Below are 22,903 nucleotides of genomic sequence, written 5' to 3' on the forward strand. Positions count from 1 at the left end.
TTCTGAAAAATTTCCCCTAAAAAATCATGGCAACATTGCCTCCCTCATCTTGGGTAGGGGTGCAGGAGAAAGGTAAATTGAGGGAATTAACACTCATTTAGTGCTTGTTACATTATAGGGACATAGCTATAGAGTATTTAAATAACTTGCTCAAAATTCACAGCTCACAGATGATAAGTGATAGTCTCTGAACTCAAACCAAGTTTATCTGACTCCAAAGCTTTTAATAAATGTTAGAGAAATCAGTACATAAGAATTCTAAAGAATAAAACTGAAGGTGGGCCATTTCTCTTTAGAATTTCTTGACATTTTCCCCATAGACCAAACTTGCAACCAAATTTCTGAATAGTTGTCAACTGAAGCACTTCCTCCAATGACCTGAGTCTTTCCACAGTGATTTGTTTCCCCAAACTGGGACTGCCAGAAAATCCCTTTCAGGTTAGATAGATAGATAGATAGATAGATAGATAGATAGATAGATAGAAAGAAAGAAAGAAAGAAAGAAAGAAAGAAAGAAAGGAAAGAAAGATAAACTCATTCTAAGTTGGGAGTTGGTGGACCTGTTCTAGTCCTGGCTTGCCAACTAGATGTGTGATCCTATAAACCGCAATTTCCTTTAAAATAAAGAGTTGAGATACATAGTCTTTGGTCTTTTCCTATTCCTAAAAGATATGACTTTAAGATCTAACAACAACTAATTATTTGTATCTCTTCTCTGCTGGGGTCATTGTTAAGCTCTGCAGGGATGTAGAAGTGGATGAGGGGGACAAGGACCCTGGTCTCAGGAAACATACATTGCAGAGGTGGACAGAGAGACTCTAAGCTAGTAATAAACAAAATGAATTTCAGATATTTGGAAGTGTTACAAAGAAACTAAGGATAACGAAATAGAGAGTGAGGAGGAGATGCGACTTCAGGTTGTGAGAAGGCAAAACACAAATGTGCTTTTTCTGTATTATATAATTTATTGTATACACATATCCCCATGCAAATTTAGCAAGAAATGAAAATACAGTAGATCTTCAAAAAGAAATGTGGAAATGACATAGGGTTGTTTTTCTTTTTTCTGACATATCTGGGATTCTAAGCATGTCATAGTATTTTTGACAGTCCCAACATGTTTTTTTTTTCTTTTAAATTTGCATTGTGAATAAATGCTTGGAAGAGAACTTTGTGGTTAAAACTTAGTGTACCCTAAGCTGAATTCTCTTGTGCAGCCACATTGATAGATGCTTAAACCATGTTCTTGCCTTCAAAGCTAAACTCTGATTTTTAGAAAGTTCTTCCTTTCCTGAATGCACTCTTTCTATAAGTTCTCCCTACTGATTCTGATCCTGCCATCTAGAGTTACATGGGATGAATTTAATCCCCTTCTTCCTGTCAGCTAATCATAGATACACAGTTTAACATTGAAAGTCTCAGCAACATAGAAAACAAATATATGGTTACCAAAGGGGAAAGGGATGAGGGGAGGGACAAATTAGGAGTATGGGATTAACAGATACAAACTAGTATACATAAAACAGATAAGCAACAAAGATTTACTGTATAGTATGGGGAATTATATTCAATATCTTATAATAACCTATAATGGAATATAATCAGAAGAAAACAATAACTATGGTGTATACCTGAAACTAACACAATATTGTAAATCAACTATACTTCAACTTAAAAAAAAAGATAATAAAAAAAAGTCTCAAGATTCTTTTCTAGTCTAAATATTCAGTTCCTTTCTCTGTTCTCTGACTTTTTGAAGTAATATTTTATTTCTCTCAAGCTATTTCTCAGCTTCTTTTGGACATACATGTCCTCTCCATAAGCATAAAAGTCTGACATGCTCCCTCCTCACCATACATTCTGAGAAGCAGACTAATGCCTTTCCTTTTCCTCTCCCTACTTTGAAAATCATTGAGTCAGTATTATGGGTGGTACCACCAGCCAAGATGATGTGGGAAACTTTGCTAACAGTAGTTTCTCTTCCCACAAATGTGAAATTGTATAATGATGATATTAAATACACTTAAAAAAAGTACATCCTTCATATACCTCCACCTCCAAGGTGATATCTGACCACAGCCCTGCCTTGAGAATTCCTGACTTAAGTATAAGCTATTTCTTGCCTTTCACTGGTAAAGTGTTTGAAGTGAACAATAAATATGTAACTGAATAGTATGCCATTTTATGTTTCCAAATCTAGGCAGTCCTGTCACAGCAGAAGTAAGATTTCTCTTCTATGTACTAAACAAGGTGAGAGAATTAGTGGTGTAACAATGGGATATGAACTTAATTTAACTGGATTGGCTCAAGGGAAAAAATGATCACTTGTACGTGACAGCAAAGGTGCAAGCATCTAGCTGGGTTTGGTAGTGAGTCACATGCTGTCTCCTGCTCCTTGGTAGACTGTGGGCGCCGCCCTGCTGCCCGAATGAACAAGAGGATCCTCGGGGGTCGGACGAGTCGCCCAGGAAGGTGGCCCTGGCAGTGTTCCCTGCAGAGTGAACCCAGTGGTCACATTTGTGGCTGTGTCCTCATTGCCAAGAAGTGGGTTCTGACAGTCGCCCACTGCTTCGAGGGGTAAGCTGCACCTTTTCTTTTGCTTTGCCTGATCATTTTGTCACTTGGGTATTCTTAATGGCATATGCCATTCTGTAATTCAGTGCAAAATCCACAGTTGATCTCCTTCCCAGGTCCTTATCTGCTTAGATTTTTCTACCTTTGGTGTTATCATCCTATATAGGTGCTGCTCACTTATTGACAACAGATGTATATTGCTTATGATTTATGTCCTAAGGAGGGAGGAAGAGGAAGAAGTTTAGAAGATTGATTCTCTAGCCAGCTTTAGTCTCTTTTCTAGCCCTCTTAAATACATCAAATGCATATGAAGTTAAACAGAGCAGATTTGCTTGGATACTACAGTGAGGTTAGCATGCTGGAGGAATTGGTGAGGAGTTTGGGAAGTAGAGTGAAAAGTATAATATGTGTGTTAGTCAGGGCTGTCCAGAGAAACAGACCAATGAGAGAGAGGGAAAGAGTTTTCCGGGAATTGGCAAACATTCCTGGAAGCTTGGTGAGTCTAAAGTCTGATGGGTTGGCAGGCAGGCTGGAGACTCAGGGAAGAGCTGCAGTTCAAGTCCAAAGGCAGCATGCTGGCAGAACTCCTTCTTGCTCTGGGGAGATCAGTCTTTGCTCTATGAAAGTCTCCAACTGATTGGGTAAGGCCCACCCACATTATGAAGGGTAACCTGCTTTACTAATAGTCCACCATTTTGAAAGCGAATCTCTTCCAAAAAAACACCTTCACAGAAGCATCCAGAAAAATGTTTGGCCAAATATTGGGGCACCATGGTCCAGCCACTTGGCACATAAAGTTAATCATCACAAATACCTAAAGGGAGCAGAAAAATAAGACCAAGGGGAAACCTACCCCAAGTTGACAAACATCACTGCAGAAGGTCCTCATCTATTTCGACTGTTGTTGTATAATTTAGGAGCAAAAAAAAAAAAAAGACCCCTAACCAAACAATAACAAAATAACAACAGCAACAACAAACAACAACCCTTTTTTTTTTGCCCATGGAAGATTCTGGAGATTAGACATCTAGACAGGAAATAGCTTATGGTTTGTCTCTGCTCAGCAATGTCTGGGAACTCTGCTGGAAGGAACTAAGGCACCACCTGAAGTCTGGCAGTGGATGCTGCCTGTTGGCAGGGGCATTTGTTTCTCTCCAAGTGAGACTCACAGCTTGGTAGCTAACATCCCCTAAAGTGAGAGTCCCAAAAAGGGAGCCAGGAGGAAGCCTTTTTTGATCCAACCTCCAGAGACACACAACATTACTTACACTATGGAGTTGGTCAGAGCTGTCACAGCCCCACCCAGATTCAAAGGGAAGAAACATAGAACTCTTCTCTCAGAGAGAGGAGTGGCAAAGTATTTGAGGACATGTTTGCAAAACCACCATACCGCCCATTTTCTTCTTTTTATTTTTAATAATTTTACTTTATTTAAAAGTAATAATAAATAATAGCAAAAATTTAACACAAATAACTCACAGTTCTGTCACCTCATTAAATTGATTATTTTCATTTTACCAGGTTAATCTGTAGAAAAAAATGCAATTTCGTTTTTTTGCCTATTTGTCTATTATTATATTTTCTCAGCTTTGCCACTTACTGTGTCAATTTATAAACTTCTCTGGGCCAAGTTTCCTCATCTATGAAATGAGGGAAATAACCATCCCTACCTCACAGGGTTGGTGCAGGCATCAAGTGAGATAGCCTATGTAAAACCTTAAGAACCATGCCTGATACCAGTCAGTAAGACATCAATAAACATAAATTTTTCTTTTTAAAATATTATTACTAAAAACATGCATTCAGGGACTTCCCTGATGGCGCAGTGGTTAAGAATCCACCTGCCAATGCAGGGGACACGGGTTCGAGCCCTGGTCTGGGAAGATCCCACATGCCGCAGAGCAACTAAGTCCGTGTGCCACTACTGAGCCTGGGCTCTAGAGCCCGCGAGCCACAACTACTGAGCCCGCGAGCCACAACTACTGAGCCCACAAGCCACAACTACTGAAGCCCGTGTGCCTAGAGCCCATGCTCTGCAACGAGAAGCCACCGCAGTGAGAAGCCCACGCACTACAATGGAGAGTAGCCCCCACTCACTGCAACTAGACAAAGCCTGCGTGCAGCAACAAAGACCCAACGCAGCCAAAAATAAATAAAACAAAACAAAACAAAACAAAAACACATGCATTCTGACTTTTCCCTTAGCATTACGGCATGAATATTTTTTCATTTTGCTAGCTCAATTTTTATCTCCTTCCATACTCTCTCTCCTTTACTTTCTCATCATCCTCAAGGTCACCCCTAGTGATTGTTCCTCCACAGCTATAAACATATATTTTTCACAGGGTGTCATTTATTTTTACAATTTGAAATCACACGCTATACTTTTGTTTGTAAGTTGCTTTTCTCATGTAGCAGTATATAATGGACGTCCCCTCCAAGTCAGTTGATGTAGCTCTAGCTCATTCTTTTTCAAAGCTAAATGATATTCCACCATAGAGATTCACCATACTTTTTTTATTATTCCCCAGTTGATGGACATTCGCGTTAGTTCCAGTCTGCTATCACTTTAACAACACTGCAATACATCTTCTTATGCAAAGCTACTCACCTATTGGTACTCTTGTTTCTACAGAATAGAGTCCCAGAACATATATTCATCTCCATATGGGGATTAAAGAAATGAATATATGTTTCCTTTCTTGGAATGCTAACCTAGTGAGGAGACAGACATTTAAACAAGTAATTAGAATATAATATGAGAAGTGATTATAAAATGGAAATGTGTATATCTAGCTATTTGATTGCTCTTTTTGGGGAAATATAATGTAAAAAATCAAACCAGAACCTCCTCTTGAGAACTTTTAATGTGTAAGAACGACCCTAAATGATTGGAAGAGTCTGTGTAGTATGTCAGGAAATACATTGCAATGTTATTGCTTTGGAAGGGGCCAGATGTTTCCAGATGTCTTTTCCAGTTCTGATTTATAACTCCATGATAAGCAGAAGATTGTACTAGCAAGAGTACATTTATCAAAAGACGATCACCTAAATGAATCCAACAGCTCTTTAAGGGAATAACACCTTTTATATACTAATTCATCCAGTTCATGCACCACTTTGGTCAAATTTCCATATGTGGTATCCCAGTTTTGTCTTTCACTGACAGATCTGTGAAGTTAAGGAGAAACCTTGCAATAGAGAAGAAATGTGTTTATAATTAAGGAAATGGATATTCTATCAAAGGCCCTGGTAAAATTTCATGGAACATTAGACTTCACAGAACTGTCAAGTGGGGCCTGGCCTATCCATAAGAAGTTAGAAATTGCCCAACTTCAAACAAGTCTTTGCTTGAATGTGTACTAATAACTTTGGTTCTATTTTACAATCTTTCCAGTGGCCCTCAAAACTTTTGAGAACCTCTAATTGTAAGCCTTACTCTCTGTAGGATCCATCAATTGCTGCAATTAATGGGATTTACTTCATATCCTGATTCCATACTTTGGCAAGGCCCAGTGTGACCCATCTGTAGTTCTTTTCAAGCCTGTCTCTTTTAATTATATTCATGGAAAAAAAGGACATGTCTTGCTCCTGCATGGAGAGGTATTTAAAAATCCCAAAGGAAAATTAAAACCATGAGGTACTACGTTGATCAGATGAAGTCCCAGATGCCATAGTAACAATTCAACTTCCACAGCTCTAAGGAAGAAAGACGTTGAGTTTCAGGGGTAATTTAACAAGCAATTTCCTTGCCTTCTTCCACCTCCAAGAGACTTAAGGATGAACTTCCTAGGCTGGCACACAACTAGTAGTTATCAGAAGTGTCTGATTCCTCTCCAGGAAATCTGCATGAAAAACTATCCTTTTACTATAAGATCACAACCCTTAACCCTGCCAGGTCACCCATGTCTTGATTTCTACCACACCAGCTCTTCACTCCAACAAGACTTGTGTTTGCTTGTCTGTGCATCTCCTCCTGTTTTCTCAGTCCATCTGTCTCCTCCTCATCTCGTTTCTTTCCCCGGGTAACCTAGTGCACTGGGACCATCACTTCAGTCCTCTCACCAGAACCTTCAGCTTCTTTGCCCCTAGATCTTTCTGCCACACACACCACACAGACCTCCAACTAAGAGTCAATATGAAGAGCACGTTTTCAATCCTGTATTCATGCTCTTCCGAACTGAGGAGAACATTACCCAAGGATGCAGATTAGTGTCATGCCTGACTTACAGCACCCATTGGACCCTTAATATTACTCAATAATCTTTTCACCTATTTCTGGACAGCTGCCTTTCTCATTCTCCACAGAAAATAACCATTGACTTACCCACCTGTACTGATCTAACAGTCTTTTAATACAGTCAGGAAAAGAAGTGAGAGGTTTGATCTGACGTTTTATTACTGAGCCCATGTCATGTTCTCATGGTTACTTCTTTATCTTCTAGGTGCATATAAACCATGCCATTCGTTTGCAATTTTTTCTTTCCGTTCTGTCTACTTGAGAGATTTGATCCATTCCCATCAAGTACTAATGTCCACTAAAATAGGAATTCTCCATTTTGGATCCATACCTCCCTTGGGGTGCTGTTTTCCAGCATCACCGGTGAGTGAGCAATTGTGGTGACCCTGACCTGAGTCCATGCTCCCCACTGCCCTGCCCCCTAAGGAGGCATTCTCTGCATCCTCACTGCTCCAGTGGAAAAATGTCTGGGTCTAGGATGTAGCCAGCAGTTGGCCTAAACGTTAGGCCAATTCCCATAGTTTTTGGGGCTCACAGAAACTGGGAGTTCTTCCCCTTCTAATCTTTGTAGTTACTTACTTGTTTCTTCTTGTCCTGCGACTATCCACGTACTGTGCACCTGCACCTGAACAGCTGGTCATTGCTGGAGAATATCACACACCAGACTGCTAACTGAGCTCATGCCAAATGTATGATCATGAATCTCAAATGAGCATCTAACAATATGGCACCCATCCAGTATATGTTCACAGTAAAGCCACTTTTCCATCCTCAACTATTTGACGTCTTCTCCTCTGTCCCCAAATCTCCTTCACCCTCCACTGGTCTCACCTCATTCTTTATGAAGAAAATAGACATCATTATATGTTTTGCCTTGTCTCACCCCTAATTCCAACAAGTTACCTGTATCTTTGGCCACGTTCCCTCCTTTCCCTTGAGTTATGGTGGAGGATGTGTCCTTGCTCCTTTTTAAGGACAATCATATTTCCATTCATCTTTCAAAGACTTTATTTTAGATGCATTTATTTTTTTTTAACATCTCTATTGGAGTATAATTGCTTTACAATGGTATGTTAGTTTCTGCTTTATAACAAAGTGAATCAGTTATACATATACATATGTTCCCATATCTCTTCCCTCTTGTGTCTCCCTCCCTCCCACCCTCCCTATCCCACCCCTCTAGGTGGTCACAAAGCACCGAGCTCATCTCCCTGTGCTATGCGGCTGCTTCCCACTAGCTATCTATTTTACGTTTGGTAGTGTATATATGTCCATGCCACTCTCTCACTTTGTCACAGCTTACCCTTCCCCCTCCCCGTGTCCTCAAGTCCATTCTCTAGTAGGTCTGTGTGTTTATTCCGTCAAAGACTATTTTAAAATCATCATTTCTATTTTTCATCAATTTCTCTCTTTTTTGCTGGATCATTCCCTTCAGCAAACATGCCTTAGTGTCACCAACTTAAACCCCCTTCTCTTGACTTCACATCCCTCTTCAACTCTTGCCCCATTTTGGCTAGTACTCACAGTAAAACTCCTAAAAGAGTTTCCTACAGTCACTGTCTTCACTTTTACACTTCCTGTATTCCCCTCAGGTCACTCCACTTGGGTTGTCATCAAGGCCACTTCAGAAATGACACTTACCAAAGTCTTTAGTGACTTCCATCTTGCCAAATCCAATGGTGGATTTTCAGTTTCTAACTCACTGGAACCCTCCCTAGTATTTGATTACTACATCCTTCTTAAAATACTTTCTTCACTTTTCTTTTAAAATAACAAAAAAATTCTTACGTCACTGACCTACCCTTCTCTTTCTTTTTTTGCAGCTTCTCCTCTTCTAGGCCACTAAATGTTTTAGTTCTCCAGGTGTGTTGTGGACTGCACAGTTGTGTCCCCCTACTTTCCACATGTTGAAAATCTAACCCCTAATAAGGTGCTATTAGGAGGTGGGGCCCTTGGGAGGTGATTAGGTCATGAGGGTGAAACCCATGTTGTCCTTATAAGAAGAGAAAGAAAGCTAGCCCTCTCTCCCTCTGCCATGTAAGGATACAACAAGAAGACCACCATCTGTAATCGAGGAAGGGGATCTTCACCAGACCCTGAACATGCTAGTGCCCTAATCTTTGACTTCGAGCCTCAACAACTATGAGAAATAACTGTTGTTTAAGCCACCCAGTCTATGGTAGTTTGTTATAGCAGCCCATGATCAGATAAGGACCTAATTCTTGGCTTCCTTATCTGTCTACAATCATCTAATCACATAGTTTCAAATGCTTCCTTATATTTGAACAAAGATGAATATCAAATATTGATATGAATATCGAATATGAATATCAAATATTTATTCATAACTTCCAAATTTATATCTCTAGCACAACCCAGATTTTCTCCCAACCCACCAACCTCAAACATATTTAAATGCTTAGATGAAGTGTCCATTTGAATGTGTAATAAACATTCTACTTTACATGGCCAGAACAAAACTTGATTCCTCATCTCTCCCACTGAGCAAATAATTGTATGCTTCACAAACTTTCCCCATCTCAGTAAGAGGCATCATTATCCATTGGTTTGCTAATACACCAAACCTGGGAGCCATCCTTAATTCCTCCCACTTTTACTCTAGCAGTAAGTTCTGTAGGATCTTCTTTCAAAATATAGCTTGAACCCAACTGCCTCTCATCATCTTTATGCTATAATCCTAATCCAGACCACCATCATATCAGGTCTGGATTATTGTATTAGCTTCCTAGGGCAGCCATAACAAGGTACCACAAATTGGGTGGCTTCAACAAGCCAAGAAGTTTATTGACAGAAGTTTATTGTCTTACAGTTATGGAGGCTAGAAGTCTAAGATCAAGGTATTGGGATGGTTGGTTCCTTCTGAGAGCTGTGAGAGAGAATGCCTCTCGCTTGGATTCTGGTGTTCTGCTGGCAATCTTTGGCATTCCTTGGCCTATAGAAGCCTAATTCTGATCTTTGTCTTCATCTTCACCCTTTGTGTGCATGTCTGTCTCCAAGTTTCCCCTATTCATGAGGATACCCAGTCATATTGGATTAGGGCTCACCATACTGGCCTCATTTTAAGTTGATTACCTCTGTAAAGACCTTATCTCCAAATAAGATCTTGTTCTGATGTATTGGGGATTAGGATTTCAATATATGAATTTTGCAGGGGGACACAATCAATCCATAACAACTTTTAAAACAGTTTCCTATCTGTTTTTTTTTTTAGACTACTCTCTTGTTCATTTATTGTCTATTCTACACACAGTGAGATGGTGATCTTTCTAAAATGTAAATCATACCATGTCACCACCTGTTTAAAACTGTACAACAGCTTCTCATTGTAACAAGAATAAGATTTCTTATCATAGCCTTTAAATATCTAGTCCTACCTCTTTGCATCTCCCCCTATTCTCTCATCACTCATTGGTCTCCAAACATGTAGCCTTTCTGTCCCTGAAATCCCCCAATCTCATTCCTGCTTTAGGACTTTTCTACTTGCTGCTTCTGCAGTATGGAACCCTCCTATGGAGTCACAAAATTGCCTCCTTCCCCTCATTCAAGTCTCAAATTAAGTGTCACTTTGTCAAAGGCCTGCCCTAACCATCCTAGCTAAAATGACCCCCCCATCAGTCATCTCTCTATCACATTATCCTATTTTTTTCCCTCCTAATTACCAGAGATAATCTTATTTGTTTATATATATATTTGGCTAGCCCAGGATGAAAGCTCTATGAGGGCATGAACCCTGTCTGTCTTCCTCGCCTCTGTATTTTCATTTCTTTCAGCAAGGAATATAGCAACCAATCAAATATTTGTTAACTGACTAACCAGCCCCTTCTCGGTGTTAGTGATGACATCTGTAGCTTTTTTAGTAGTTAGGACTATAATTTGTCTGGAACTAGAAATGTTAACTCCTCTGCAGAAGGTCAGTGATCTTTTACTGACCCCTCCCATATCTTAGACCAGACATCAACTCAACATTTCAATGTATTAAGCACTTATACGTTTTATCACATGGAAGATGAATCTTTTGGATGTTGCCTGAAGACCATTCTCCTTGAATGGAGATATTAGAAGTAAAGGAAAGTTCAAATAGTTCAGCTTTGTCTTAGTTGACTACTAATATTAAATTATTTGCCCCAGATGGAAATCCTCATCTTGTTCTTCCCACACATAATTTTGCTGAGAAGCCATTTTTATTTTTCCTGCTTTTTTTCTATTGACTGATTGATTGATTGAAGTATAGGGAATTCCCTGGCGGTCCAGTGGTTACCGGGGGCCCAGGTTCGATCCCTGGTCGGGAAACTAAGATCCTGCAAACCACACAGCATGGCCACAAAAAAAAAAAAATTTATTGAAGTACAGTTGATTTACAGTGTTGTGTTAGTTTCAGGTATACAGCAAAGTGATTCAGTTATATATATAGATGTAGATTTTCAGATTCTTTTCCATTATAGGTTATTACAAGATAATGAGTTTAGTTCCCTGTGCTATACAGTAGGTCCTTGTTGGTTATCTTTTTATATATAGTAATGTGTATATGTTAATCCCAAACTCCTAATTTATTCCTTCCCCCCTTTCCCCCTTCATAACCATAAGTTTGTTTTCTATGTCTGTACGTCTATTTGTTTTGTATATAAGTTCATTTGTACTATTTTTTTTAGATTCCATATATAAGTGATATCATATATTTGTCTTTCTCTGTCTGACTTTATTTAGTATGATAATCTCTTGGTCCATCCACGTTGCTGCAAATGGCATTATTTCATTTTTTTTAATGGCTGAGTAATATTCCATTGTATGTATATGTATATATATATGTGTATATATATATATATATATATATATATATATATATATATATATATATATATATATACATACACACACAGACACATACATACCACATCTTCTTTATCCATTCATCTGTCAATGGACATTTAGGTTGCTTCCACGTCTTGGCTATTGTAAATAGTGCTGCAGTGAATGTTGGGGTGCATGTATCTTTTCAAGTTATGGTTTTCTCTGGATATATGTCCAGGAGTGAGACTACAGGATCATATGGTAGCTCTATTTTTAGTTTCTTAAGGAACCTCCATTTTCCTCTCCGTAGTGGCTGTACCAATTTACATTCCCACCAACAGTGTAGGAGGGTTCTATGACTGAGACTTTTTGACAATTGCTACAGTTTCTTGCCACTGTTCTGTGATAAACTTTCCAGTTTGAAAGCTCTGAGATTCTTACGTTGTAACATTTACTTTTTGGATGATTCTTCATTTTCTTACTGCAGTCATTTGTGATGGTAAATCAGAATTTGGAACTCAAACTCTCCCATCTCTGTTTAGCTGTACTTGTTTTAAGAGTGTCTGGACACATTGTCCTATCTTTTTTCCGAAACATTCTTAAATCTGATTCTCTAAGCTCTAGGATGTGTATCTGACTATCCCCTTCTCTAGCTTTTTTGGACCCTGGGATAATAGAATTGCTCACTTTCTGTAATTTCATTACTGGCGGCTAGTTCCCCATCATATCTGGGGGATACATTCATGAAAGAGAAGGTATCTTCCTTCTATCTGCCATCCTATCACTCACCAGTCAGTCTCCACTCATCCTGCATGCTTTCCACTCTGTGGCCAATACCTGATTCTTGTGTTGATACCTGTGGACCCTTCTCTTTGTTTCAGTGAAGTTTAGTATAAAGGTTGTGGTGTAGGGGTTTAAAGGACTGGCTTTCTGGCCTGCTACCATCACTTAGTATCTCTGTGATTTTAGATGAGTCACTAATCTGCTCTGAGTCACTGCTTTATCTTCTCTAAAATGGAGTAAGCATTCCTATTTATACCTCATAATTGGTGAGAAGCTGATTGAATTGATATGTAGAAATACTTGGAAACTATAGAGATTTTATACTAAAAGAAGAATCCAGCTGTGATCTCTTTTGCTTGTTAGATACATTTAAAAACTTTAGCCAGCAGTTCAAACTGTGTATACTTTACCTAAAATCCAGAACTTTGGCTTCTCTGAAACAATCAGAAGGTCAACTCACACTGGATATTCCAATACGACAGCCATCAGCAGGAGCTGAGAGGCAGATGGCCCTCAAGATGGACAAGTCTTGTGGTCTGACACCCACTACTTACTGACTTATACTCGGCCCCTTTATGCATTTACATTGTGGTCATCCCATTCTAGAATCTTTTCACTGCATGTGTTAGAGAGAATTCTTTAAACATACCAAGGGCAGATGCAATATTAAAAGTAAGAGGTTCCTAAGATTTGTAGAACAGAAATGATGCTTTTGTGTGATATTTCTTTACTTAGTGCAGGTATGGTAAATTTCAAATTACTTCCGAGTCACCACATGGCTGTGCCATTTCTGGAGTAAGTCTTGTAAAATAGTGATTTCTATCACAGGGGGGGTTAATTATAAATATTAATTTTATTTTCTGAAAAAAGATAAATAGTAAATATAAGTTATTCAAAGTAAAATCAGAAAGGGTAAAAAAAGGGAAATTTTTGTGCTCTTAAGAAAAGATAAAGATAGAAGAAAATCTCTAAACCTGGCCAGCTGAATTAAGTGAAAATGTGGCAAATTTATGTCTAAACTAGAGCTGAGTGTGGCAAATTACAAACTGAAACTGGTTATTGTGTCCAGAGACATTGTGCCTTCAATTATGTATAAACTTCCCTGGATGTCATAATGCATCTGAGGTGTATAGGTAGCTGTGTTTTCTCTCTAGAGTGATAATTGAAGAATTAGAAGTTGAAATCATATTATCTCAACATTATCTATAATGTATATTCATCATTAAAACAGGAGTATAAACATGAAGCAAATTAAATAAGAATTTCTGGTAATGAAATACTATGTAGAGCAAGAATGAAAGGAGAAAAAGGTCTCTTAACATCTTCCTCAGCCACTTTTATTGCTACTGGTGGATTTTCACCTGGCTTCACCTTGCCTGCTTCCTCACTCTCAGAGCCTGAGGATCTTTGCACAATCTTCTTTAAGGATGCACCAGTTCTCCTTGCTGTTGCTTTGAAGTCTGACAGCACTGAGAAAAAAATCCCCTTGATGCTGAAGATTTTCACCTGCTATACTTGGCTTTTTATCTTTGTAGTCCAATTTACTCTTCACTAAAATGGCCACATGAACATAGCTTGTTCCTATGTGTTCCTCTACTGGGTACTTTTTACTGAAACTAGATTCATGTGGCCTTCATGTAGCCCTAAGTCTTCTTTCCTCCTTTTGCTTCCACCCAGATGGGGGTGACTCATTCTTTCTAGAACATGCTTAATATACCAATATACCATTTATACACATCTCCCTCACTTCATGTTCCCCTTTTGAACAACAGGTTATTGTTTTTCCTGGTTTTTGCCAGACTTGGGAAAAAACATTTAATGAGACTTTATTTTCCCCCTTATAACAAAAAAGAAAACAGAACAATTTCCTTACTGAATATAAAAAAGTATGTGAATTTCCTGTATTTTTTTTTTGTGCTTTTGGTGGATATTAATGCCATAAGGACAGTAGCTTGTGTCACAACAGGTTACTGAATACAAGTTAATAACATTTTGCAGTTTTATTGATAGTTGTTTTAGTGTTAGAATTAGATTAACCCCAATATCGTAATTAAGTCCAAAAAGTTTACACTATTTCATTTTGTTACCAATAGTTTGCAGTGTTCAACTGCATACTGTTTGTCCTACTGCTTGTGATTTAAGCAGATACATGAGTATTTTTTTTGAAACCAAAATTTAGTAGCTCTGATTCGAGGCAAGAAGCTATTAAATAGGTAGACATTTGAAATCAATAATTGTTTGATTTCAAATATCTTAAACAATAGAATCTCAAGTGAGTATTGAATTTATCAGATGGTTATGCATTTACTCCTCTAGACTGAAAAATGGAACAGGGAGAGGGAAGGAGGGACGGAAAGAAGGAAGGGAGGGAGGGATGGAGGGAGAGAAGGAAGGAAGGGAGGAAGGAAGGGAGGGAGGGAGGGAAAAAAGGGAGGGAGGGAAAGAAGGAAGGAAGGGAGGAAGTGAGGGAGGAAGGGAGGAAGGAAGAGAGGGAGGAAGGGAGGGAGGGAGAGAAGGGAGGGAGGGAGGGAAAGAAGGAAGGGAGGAAGGGAGGGAAGAAAGACAGAAAGACAAAGTCAGGAAGGAAGGAAGAGAAAGAAAGGCATGCTCTTTGAGTGATGGCTTTATTTAATGAAAAATAGTCTTCTGTAACCTTATCCTGTAATGTTCATGAGACAGCACTTTCCTGAATTTTATTATAATTGTTTATGTGTTCATCTTCACTCAATTCTAAAGTTTGTATAGGCAGGGATCATGTCTTTCTTGCTTATTATTGAAATCCCCAGCTCTATATCTATATCCGTATCTATATCTATAGATATATTTCTATATATATATATTTCTCTACATATAGATGTTATATATATATTTTTTTTCAAATAGTGACATCAATTCTTTTTATTGAGGTATATTTGATGTACAATATTATATACGTTTCAAGTGTACGACATAGTGATTCACAATTTTTAAAGGTTATACTCCATTTATAGTTATTATAAAATATTGACTATACAACAAGAACCTACTGTATAGTACAGGGTATTATATTCACTGTCTTGTAATTACCTATAATGGAAAAGAAATCTGATAAAGAATATATATATATATATATAATATATATATGAATCACTTTGCTGTACACCTGAATCATTGTAAATCAACTATACTTCAATAAAAAAATTGACTGTATCCCCGTGTTGTACAATATATCCTTGTAGCTTATTTATTTTATACAGTTTGTGTCTCTTAACCCCCACTCCTATCTTGCCCCTCCCCCCCTTACCTCTCCCCTCTGGTAACCACTAGTTTGTTCTCTGTATCTGTGAGTCTGTTTCTTTTCCGTTATATTCACTAGTTTATTTTTTATATTCCACACATAAATGATATCATATAGTATTTGTCTTTCTCTGTCTGACTTATTTCACTTAGCATAATATCCTCCAAGTCCATCCATGTGGCTGTGAGTGACAACATCTCATTCTTTTTTATGGCTGAGTAGTATTCCATCACATATATATATACACCACATCTTCTTTATCCATTCATCTGCTGATGGACACTTAGGTTGCTTCCATATGACATCAATTTTGATAGACCTAAAATTATTATTTTTTTTACAATGGAAAAAGTGTAGAATGTGTGGACTGTATAGAGGACTCTGTTAGTAGAATCTAGTCCAAGAACCCAACAATGCTAAAAACATTGAAGGTTGAATGTTGGCCTTGCATACTTTTTCCTGACCCTCCTAAAATCTCAGCGTTTTGAATTTTTTCTATGCATGAGAAAATGGTGAAGAACGACGTGCCAAGGAAAAAAAGAGGGTGGGTGGGTTTTTGGCAGAGACTCCCTAGGGAGCTCTTAAAAATACCAATTCCCAGACCCCAGCCCAACTTTCAGTTGATATGGGATGATGCCCAGAAAATCAGTATTGGAAAGCTCCTCAGGTGATTCAGTATTCAGCCTGGGTTGGAAAACAACTGGTCTAGCTGGTCAGATCAGCTTATGTTAATTGGGCAAGCTTGCAAATGAGGACAGTGATGGCATGGCTGACATGTCACCACAGTATAAGGGAGTATCTACAATAAAAGCTCCGCATTCCAACACTGTGGTTAACTAAGTGCCCACACCTTTGGTCCTGGCCCACTATAGAGGAAGAGAAACTGAGAATGGAGGAGGAGGTGGAGGCAGTGATGATGAATAGACCTTGCTTAGGTGGTTGGAGTTGGCCACTAATACATGTTTTGAAACATCATCTGTTGAACTATCATTAAACAAGTACATGTTAAGAACCCAATGTATGTCAGGTACTAGGTCCTGGGAATACCAGCCAAGTCCCTTCCTTCCCAGAACTTATAGTCTGGGGGCCAGACACAGAACAGACAAAGAAGTATATCGTCATTGGTATCAATGAGTGCTGTGAGACAAAAATTAAAGCTGGGTCAAGAGTAGAGAGTGATGGGGTAAAGGCTAGACTGGGCAGTCACGGAGGACAGCTTTGAGGTGGTGATGTTTGAGCTGGGACCTGGGGATAGAGAAGGAATAAATGTGGGAGCCACGTGAGAGCCGAGAGAACAGAAAGGGAAGAGTCCTGAGCTGTGGATGTCCTTGGCATGTCCAAAAATAGAAAGTCCCTGGGGTTTGAATGGAGCAGGTCATGTGGGGCCTCAAAGGCCATGGATAGGAGTCTACAGTCTGTCTTGAGTGTGATTCAAAGTCCTTGGAGAATTATGAGCAGAAAATGAATTTGATCTAATTTTATTTTTAAAATGATCACTCTGTGACTGTGAGGAGAATGGGTTACAGGGGCGAAGAGTAGAAGAAGGGCCACCATTTGGGAGATGAGAGTAGCTTAGATTAGGATTGTAGTGGTGGCAGAGGGAGAAACAACAAGATTCAGGATATATTTGAAAGCAGAGTAGTGAAGACTTTCTGATGCAATTATATGTTAGGTATAAGAGAGATGATTCAACTGCATAACTGGTGGCTATAAATATTAAATAACTGTAGAGTGAATTCTGAATGCTTAGAACATTGCCACATACACAGCACTCATAAATCTTAGCCAGCATCAAACATCCAAGCAAATATGTGAGTGGATAATTGGATGTACAAGTCTGCAGCTCAAGGGAGAGGATGGAGCTGGAGATATATGTTTGGGAGGTACAAGGCTATGGGTGGCATTTAAAGCCATTGGACTAGGTGAAATCTTCTAGGGGGTGAGTGTAGAATGAGAAGACTGAAGGCAGCGGCCTGGGGCACTTCAATATAGACACTGAGAGCAGAGGAGGAGGATCCAGCAGAGAAGACAGAGAGGAAGGGGCCCCAGAGATGGGAGGAAATTCTGGAGCTTGGAGAGTCCTGGAAGTCGAGTGGAAAAGTGTTTTAAGGTGGAATTGACTAGACTATTGCTGACAAGTTTTCAAAAACAATGAAGTCTAAGACTGCCCATTAGAAGTTGTGGGTGGCCTTTTTAAGCCCCTAGCTTGAAAATTTCAGAAGCCTTTCCTGAAAACTTGACATTTCTGAAGCCCTGGCTCCTTATTGGAGGGATCTCTTAGCCTCAGCTTTTCATTCTCTTTCATTTTTTTCTCGTCTCTTTTCTCTTCACGTCTTTTCGTCATCTTTCCCACTCAATGAAGCAAGTATTAACTACGCTGCCTGCCTTTCAAAGCGAACAAGTGTTATTTTCCAGAATATCACCATTCAGGAAGCATGGGCTTTGCTTTCCACAACAGTGCAATATTTGCAAATTGCTCAGGGGTTATATAAATGCTTCTTATATGAATACGTGGGAGATGGGCATGCAGAGAGCCGTTATTTACATAAATAAATATTTTAAAAATAAAATGTAAATTTTAGAAGATAAATTTGAGTTTAAGATGCCAATGGCTCTTTTTTTTTTTTTTAATTTTTTAATTTTATTATTTATTTATTTTTGGCTGTGTTGGGTCTTCGTTTCTGTGCGAGGGCTTTGTCTAGTTGTGGCAAGCGGGGGCCACTCTTCATCGCGGTGCGCGGGCCTCTCACCATCGCGGCCTCTCTCGTTGCCGAGCACAGGCTCCAGACGCGCAGGCTCAGTAATTGTGGCTCACGGGCCCAGTTGCTCCGCGGCATGTGGGATCTTCCCAGACCAGGGCTCGAACCCGTGTCCCCTGCATTGGCAGGCAGATTCTCAACCACTGCGCCACCAGGGAAGCCCGCCAATGGCTCTTGAATTATTATTTTAGGAGAGAGAATGCTGCCGTTTGGAAAGTGGTGTTTGGCATCAATAATCTAGACCACCCATCAACGTTCACGCAGATGCGCCTCGTGAAAACCATCATCCTGCATCCTCGCTACAGTCGAGCAGTGGTGGACTATGACATCAGCATAGTGGAGCTAAGCGAAGACATCGATGAAACGAGCTACGTCCGGCCCGTCTGCTTACCCAGCCCGGAGCAGTCGTTAGAGCCTGATACTTACTGCTATATCACAGGCTGGGGACACATGGGCAACAAAAGTAAGTCAGGATCCTCAGGAGCACTTGCCTTTCAGCTTGTAACTGGAAAACAGTGGGGTACTTCCTGGCCGTTGGCAATCATTTCCCATTTTCACTTATAAAAGTAAAGCCACAGATACTTAGCATTACGTGTCACACTCCCTTCCATGCAAATCACAGATGTCAATACTTCACCATGCACTTAAACCTGCCAAGCCCAGATACAACCTCAGAAATCCTTCTCCACATCTCAGTCTTTCTCCAGGGAGCCGCTACTGATGTTTTAGAGCTGGCACGCAAGATGAGACCTATCGAGTCATCCTCCCTTGCATTGTTTCCATTGGTGATTTGCACTCACTTCAGGCAAAGTCGCTCGGAGCCTCTGTCTAGCAGTTAGGTAGTTCCGCTTCTGCAGTCAAGCTGGACGGTCCCATTTCCAACTCTGTGTTATGATTTGGTCCTATCAACATCGGTAACACAGCCTGTAAGTCTCTCTAGAAGGAAAACTGGTTAGCTATTTGCCTATTCAAATTAATTTAAATAGTTTGGGTTCTTAGATGATTTCAGAAAATAAAACATATAGAAATTAAAAAATTTGTACTGCTGACTCTCAGCTGCCCATAAAGGACTCTCTCATTTTGCTTGACTTATTAAAAGTTTAGAATAAGAATTTAATCAATGAGATATTTTCTTTAATGGTAGGCGCTGACCATGCCAACTATATCAGGTGTAGTACTGCAGCTCTCAGGGATGATGATATATATCTGTGTCCTGTTATCCATCTTAGCAACTGCCAATTTGAAGGACGATTGTTTTTCCTGAAATTTAGTCAAGTTTTGAGCTAAGCTGAGTTTCTTTTCTATACGATCAACTGAGAATAAAAAGAAAAAAGTAACTAGACAGTAGTAAGTCAATGACTTCTGAAAAGCTAACATGTGAGAAATATGAAGGCAATGTCAGACATCTGATGTCACCATGCCTGCTTGTCGTGGTTTTTAAAAGCTATAATTGGTTTTGTGATATATGAGAGCAGACTCTATATTGCCTCTACTTGTATTGTTCCCAATATCCACATTCAACTCAGAGTAATCGTGTGACATACGGCACATACCACGTATATAACGTAGTAGGAAGAGCAAGGGTCCGAGTTCATTGAAAAGATCTCATTGACACTGACTACACCACCTTCTAGCTTACTATAAAATGGAAAAAATAATAGCAACTGTCTAACTCACAGGATTATTGTAAAGATGAAAGAAAATAGGCCCAGAGAATGCTGAGTGCAGGAGCCTGGCCCACTGTGGGTACCCAGTAAACATTAGCGATGGTTCTTTTTGCCATTCTTTCGACAACTTGGGGAACTTCCACTGTCTGCATTGCATTGATTTTTCCAAACCTATTGGAAAACGTATTCTTTCTTCCATTAAGGTACCCTGTACATGTACACTGCTTCACCATCACTATCTAAAAGGAGAACAGTGTGTATGTTTTGTAGAATGGCTGAACAATGAGAGATTCTTGCTGCTGGCTTTGAGAAATACATTGTTACTCTGTGAGAACTTTGGAGCAAGATGAAATTCACATGTTCTCTCTGCTGACACTAAGGGATGACTTTTCCCTTTCGACATCTCTCTGATGTATCCTCTAGGATTCAAGGTTCTGACCTCAGATGATGGCTACTGTAGCACATGATGAGACACATTGTTCAAACCAAGGATAGGGCAGCCCTTCCTCTGTTAGTCTGAACAGGCAGTCTGAACTTGAGCAGAGCAGGGCTCACATGTTGAGCTGTCACAGAGCTGGCAGCCTCCCACCTGGAGCAGCGCTCTGGCTTGATGATTTTCCTTTTCACGTAGTAGCTATTGTTTATGTTGCTACACATAATAAGAGAGGGAAAGCATGAGCCAGGTTACTTTACCAGTCTGTGCCTCAATTTTCTCATTAACAAAATGAAGGGGTTTGATTAAATGATTGCTGTCAGCACTTATAATTATTGGAAAATTCTGATTCCAAATGAGCTTCGTCTTTGAAATGACATTTTAAGAGCATGGTTTTCTTGGTATAAAGATGTTATCATTTCATATTTGGCTAGCCTCATTTTTGAGTCATTTTACCCTCATATTTTATTTCTTCTTCTTTTTAAAAAAATCCAGTGCCTTTTAAGCTGCAAGAGGGAGAAGTCCGCATTATTTCTCTGGAGCAGTGTCAGTCCTACTTTGACACGAAGACCATCACCACCCGGATGATCTGTGCCGGCTATGAGTCTGGCACAGTTGACTCATGCATGGTAAGTTGCTTTCTGATTACCAAGGACATTCAGTTCAGCAGTAGGTTCAATGGGTCCATAGAAGCCCATTAGTATTCATGTGTGGCCCTTTGGGAACATTTTTTGAAAATAATTTATTACCAAATGTTTAATTATTCACAGGGTGTTTTCCTTTATTCAGGACCCAAGCAACCCCCTGAGTAACCTCCTTGCCCCCTACTCAGGTTGCCTTCTGCTTTCTCACCTCTTGCATGGGGTCAGCACCCTGGGTCAGCAACAGGAGGAGAAGCAATTGTTCTGGTCCATCTCCTTGGACCATTTTAGTGGCCAGGACAAGCAAGTTTCTGAGAGCAGCTAGTGGTAACCAGAGCTCCAACCAGGTTGCCTCAGGAAGCAGGGGACAGACACCAAGGGCATAGTCAACCATCGGGGTGATGGCACTGAAGCCCATACAACACCCCAATCTCCCGGGTGTGTGACAGACCCACCTCCGTCTCAGGAGTTGATCACACTGGCATTGTCTGGGCCTGCACGTGATTGCCAGCATGTCTTCAAATATCACTGAACACGACCTTTAGACTCAGGATTTCTGGTCACAACAGTTCATAGGGTATGCTAACTTAGCAATGCAGGGAAGCATTTTTTTTTTGGAATTTTTGAATTTTATTTTATTTTTTTATACAGCAGGTTCTTATTAGTCATCCATTTTATACACATCAGTGTATACATGTCAATCCCAATCTCCCAATTCATCCCACCACCACTCCCACCCCCCCGCAGGGAAGCATTTTTACTTAATAAACACTCATTGCATCTTATACTGGACTGGCTCCCAGGGGAGGATGAAAAAGGGAGAGCACTTAAAGAAGCTTGTAACAGAGTGGGGAAGGCAGTTATTGCACTACAGTGCTATGAAGCACCTTTGTTATTTCACTGCTTTGGAGTAGATCAAATTGCCCCCAAGTTTTAGAATTGAAGAAGAGATGCAACAGTGCTATTGCCCCTGACGCAACATAATAAAATGACATTTTTGATTGTCCATTTCAGAATAGAAATGGCCTGGTGGTGATCTGGACAGTTGTCATGGGAAAGAGGGAGGCAGGCTCCCTTGAAGTGTCCCTGAGTCACCTTCCCTTCTGTCCTCTGGCCCCAAGTCATCCAGCTGAGGTGGGCAGTGATAGAGGAACCCCTGCCTTCCATGCAAGAGGCCTAGGTTTGATAGACCAAAGCCAAAAAAAAAAAAGTGACTAGGAGGCAGCATGGTGTCAGGGCTAGGACACATGATTTGCAACCTGAAAGGTCTGGGTTGGCTCCCATCTCTGGCAGTGAGAACAATGTGGCCTGAAGAAGTTATTTAACCTCTCTAGAATATTTTCTCCCAAGTAAGATGGGGCTGATTCTGTCTGATTTGCAGCGTATTTTTAGGATTAACTGGGTTAATGTCCCAATATTTTAACATATCTGTATATGACGTCTGGCATATGCCCTCAATGAATATCAACAATGTGAATGTTAACATCTACCAGTTAGTGCTTACTGTGTTCCAGGATCTCTTCTAAATACTTTCTAATAACTCACTTAATTCTCACAGTCATCTCCTGTGGCAGTATCTGTGTTTTTCCTATTTTACAGATCAAGAAAACAAGGGACCAGAGAGGTTAAGTAATTTACCCCATATCACCCAGCATTAAGGTGGTAGAATGAAGATATGAATGTAGGCAGCCTGGCTTCAGAATTCAAGTGCTTGGTCACT

The 22,903-nt window shown here is 39.8% G+C and overlaps 1 protein-coding gene across 4 annotated transcripts in view; it reads left to right on the forward strand.

The window, feature by feature from the left end:
• CORIN (corin, serine peptidase) overlaps nt 1-22,903 on the forward strand; it is a 261,407-nt gene that overhangs the window by 217,500 nt on the left and 21,004 nt on the right. For all 4 annotated transcript variants that reach the window (XM_007180752.3, XM_007180749.2, XM_007180751.2 and 1 more), the window contains 4 exons: nt 2,201-2,250; nt 2,403-2,577; nt 18,634-18,905; nt 21,038-21,171. In XM_007180752.3, coding sequence (XP_007180814.2) covers nt 2,201-2,250; nt 2,403-2,577; nt 18,634-18,905; nt 21,038-21,171 — 631 coding nt within the window. The remainder of the gene's footprint in view (nt 1-2,200; nt 2,251-2,402; nt 2,578-18,633; nt 18,906-21,037; nt 21,172-22,903) is intronic.

Source organism: Balaenoptera acutorostrata, chromosome 5, assembly GCF_949987535.1.
Source record: "Balaenoptera acutorostrata chromosome 5, mBalAcu1.1, whole genome shotgun sequence".
NCBI classification, from domain to species: domain Eukaryota; kingdom Metazoa; phylum Chordata; class Mammalia; order Artiodactyla; family Balaenopteridae; genus Balaenoptera; species Balaenoptera acutorostrata.